General features: G+C 23.7%; 1 protein-coding gene across 1 annotated transcript; it reads right to left on the bottom strand.

The window, feature by feature from the left end:
• Positions 1–722, bottom strand: AAJ76_51600022 (hypothetical protein; the record flags this gene model as incomplete). Its single annotated transcript, XM_024475929.1, has 1 exon — positions 1–722. A coding segment is annotated over one exon (722 nt), but the record flags the coding sequence as incomplete, so codon positions are not given.
• Between the last annotated feature and the right edge of the window lie 21 nt (positions 723–743).

Raw genomic sequence — 743 nt, 5'->3', positions numbered from 1 at the left:
TCTTCATCAATTTCTTCCCCTCTCCACTTTTTCTTACTAATTTCCAAAATCTTTTTTAAAACTTTTCTTTCTGTTTTGAGTTCAATTCCCGTCTCCTCCACTTCTACATCTAAAGTTTCAGTTTCTTCTAAAACTTCTTCTTCTAAATCATAAATAGGTTCAAAACTAATTTCTTTAGGAAAATAATTTAGTGGTTTACTAATAGTATCTTCATGAACCATTAGAAATGAGTAATTATTAATTCTAGTAAGTGAATTAATATTTACTTTATCACATGTATCTTCTCTTAATTTTTCTGTAATTAATCTATCTAAAGATGTTGGTTTATTCCTTGAATCATAAAAATTACTTTGCATAAAATAATTGTAGAACTGTGAGATAGTACAATTCATATCACTAAATATTGTAAGAAGAGGTGCCGATAGTGAAGTAATAAATTTTTTAGTATCATAATCTATCTCTTTATAAGTATCAGTATTATTTATAGATGCTAATATAAGAGATTTACAAAGATCTCTTATATTAAAATTAATAAATTCTAGAATTAACTTATCAGATTTACTAATTATCATCAAATAATATAAATCTCCGTCTTGTTTAGTTTTTAAAGATAAAATGTCTGATAAATGGAGGATTATATTAGTATTTTTTATAAATAATTTCTTTTGCTTTATTTCTAAAAACACTTGTTGATTATTTAAACGTGCTTTTAATCCATACATAGAAATAGGGTAAAAATTTTA

The sequence above is a fragment of the Vairimorpha ceranae genome (genome assembly GCF_000988165.1).
Source record: "Vairimorpha ceranae strain PA08 1199 chromosome Unknown NODE_516, whole genome shotgun sequence".
In the NCBI taxonomy this organism is placed as follows: Eukaryota; Fungi; Microsporidia; family Nosematidae; genus Vairimorpha; species Vairimorpha ceranae.
Note: the sequence above shows the minus strand (reverse complement) of the source record. Positions and strands in the feature narration are given on the sequence as shown.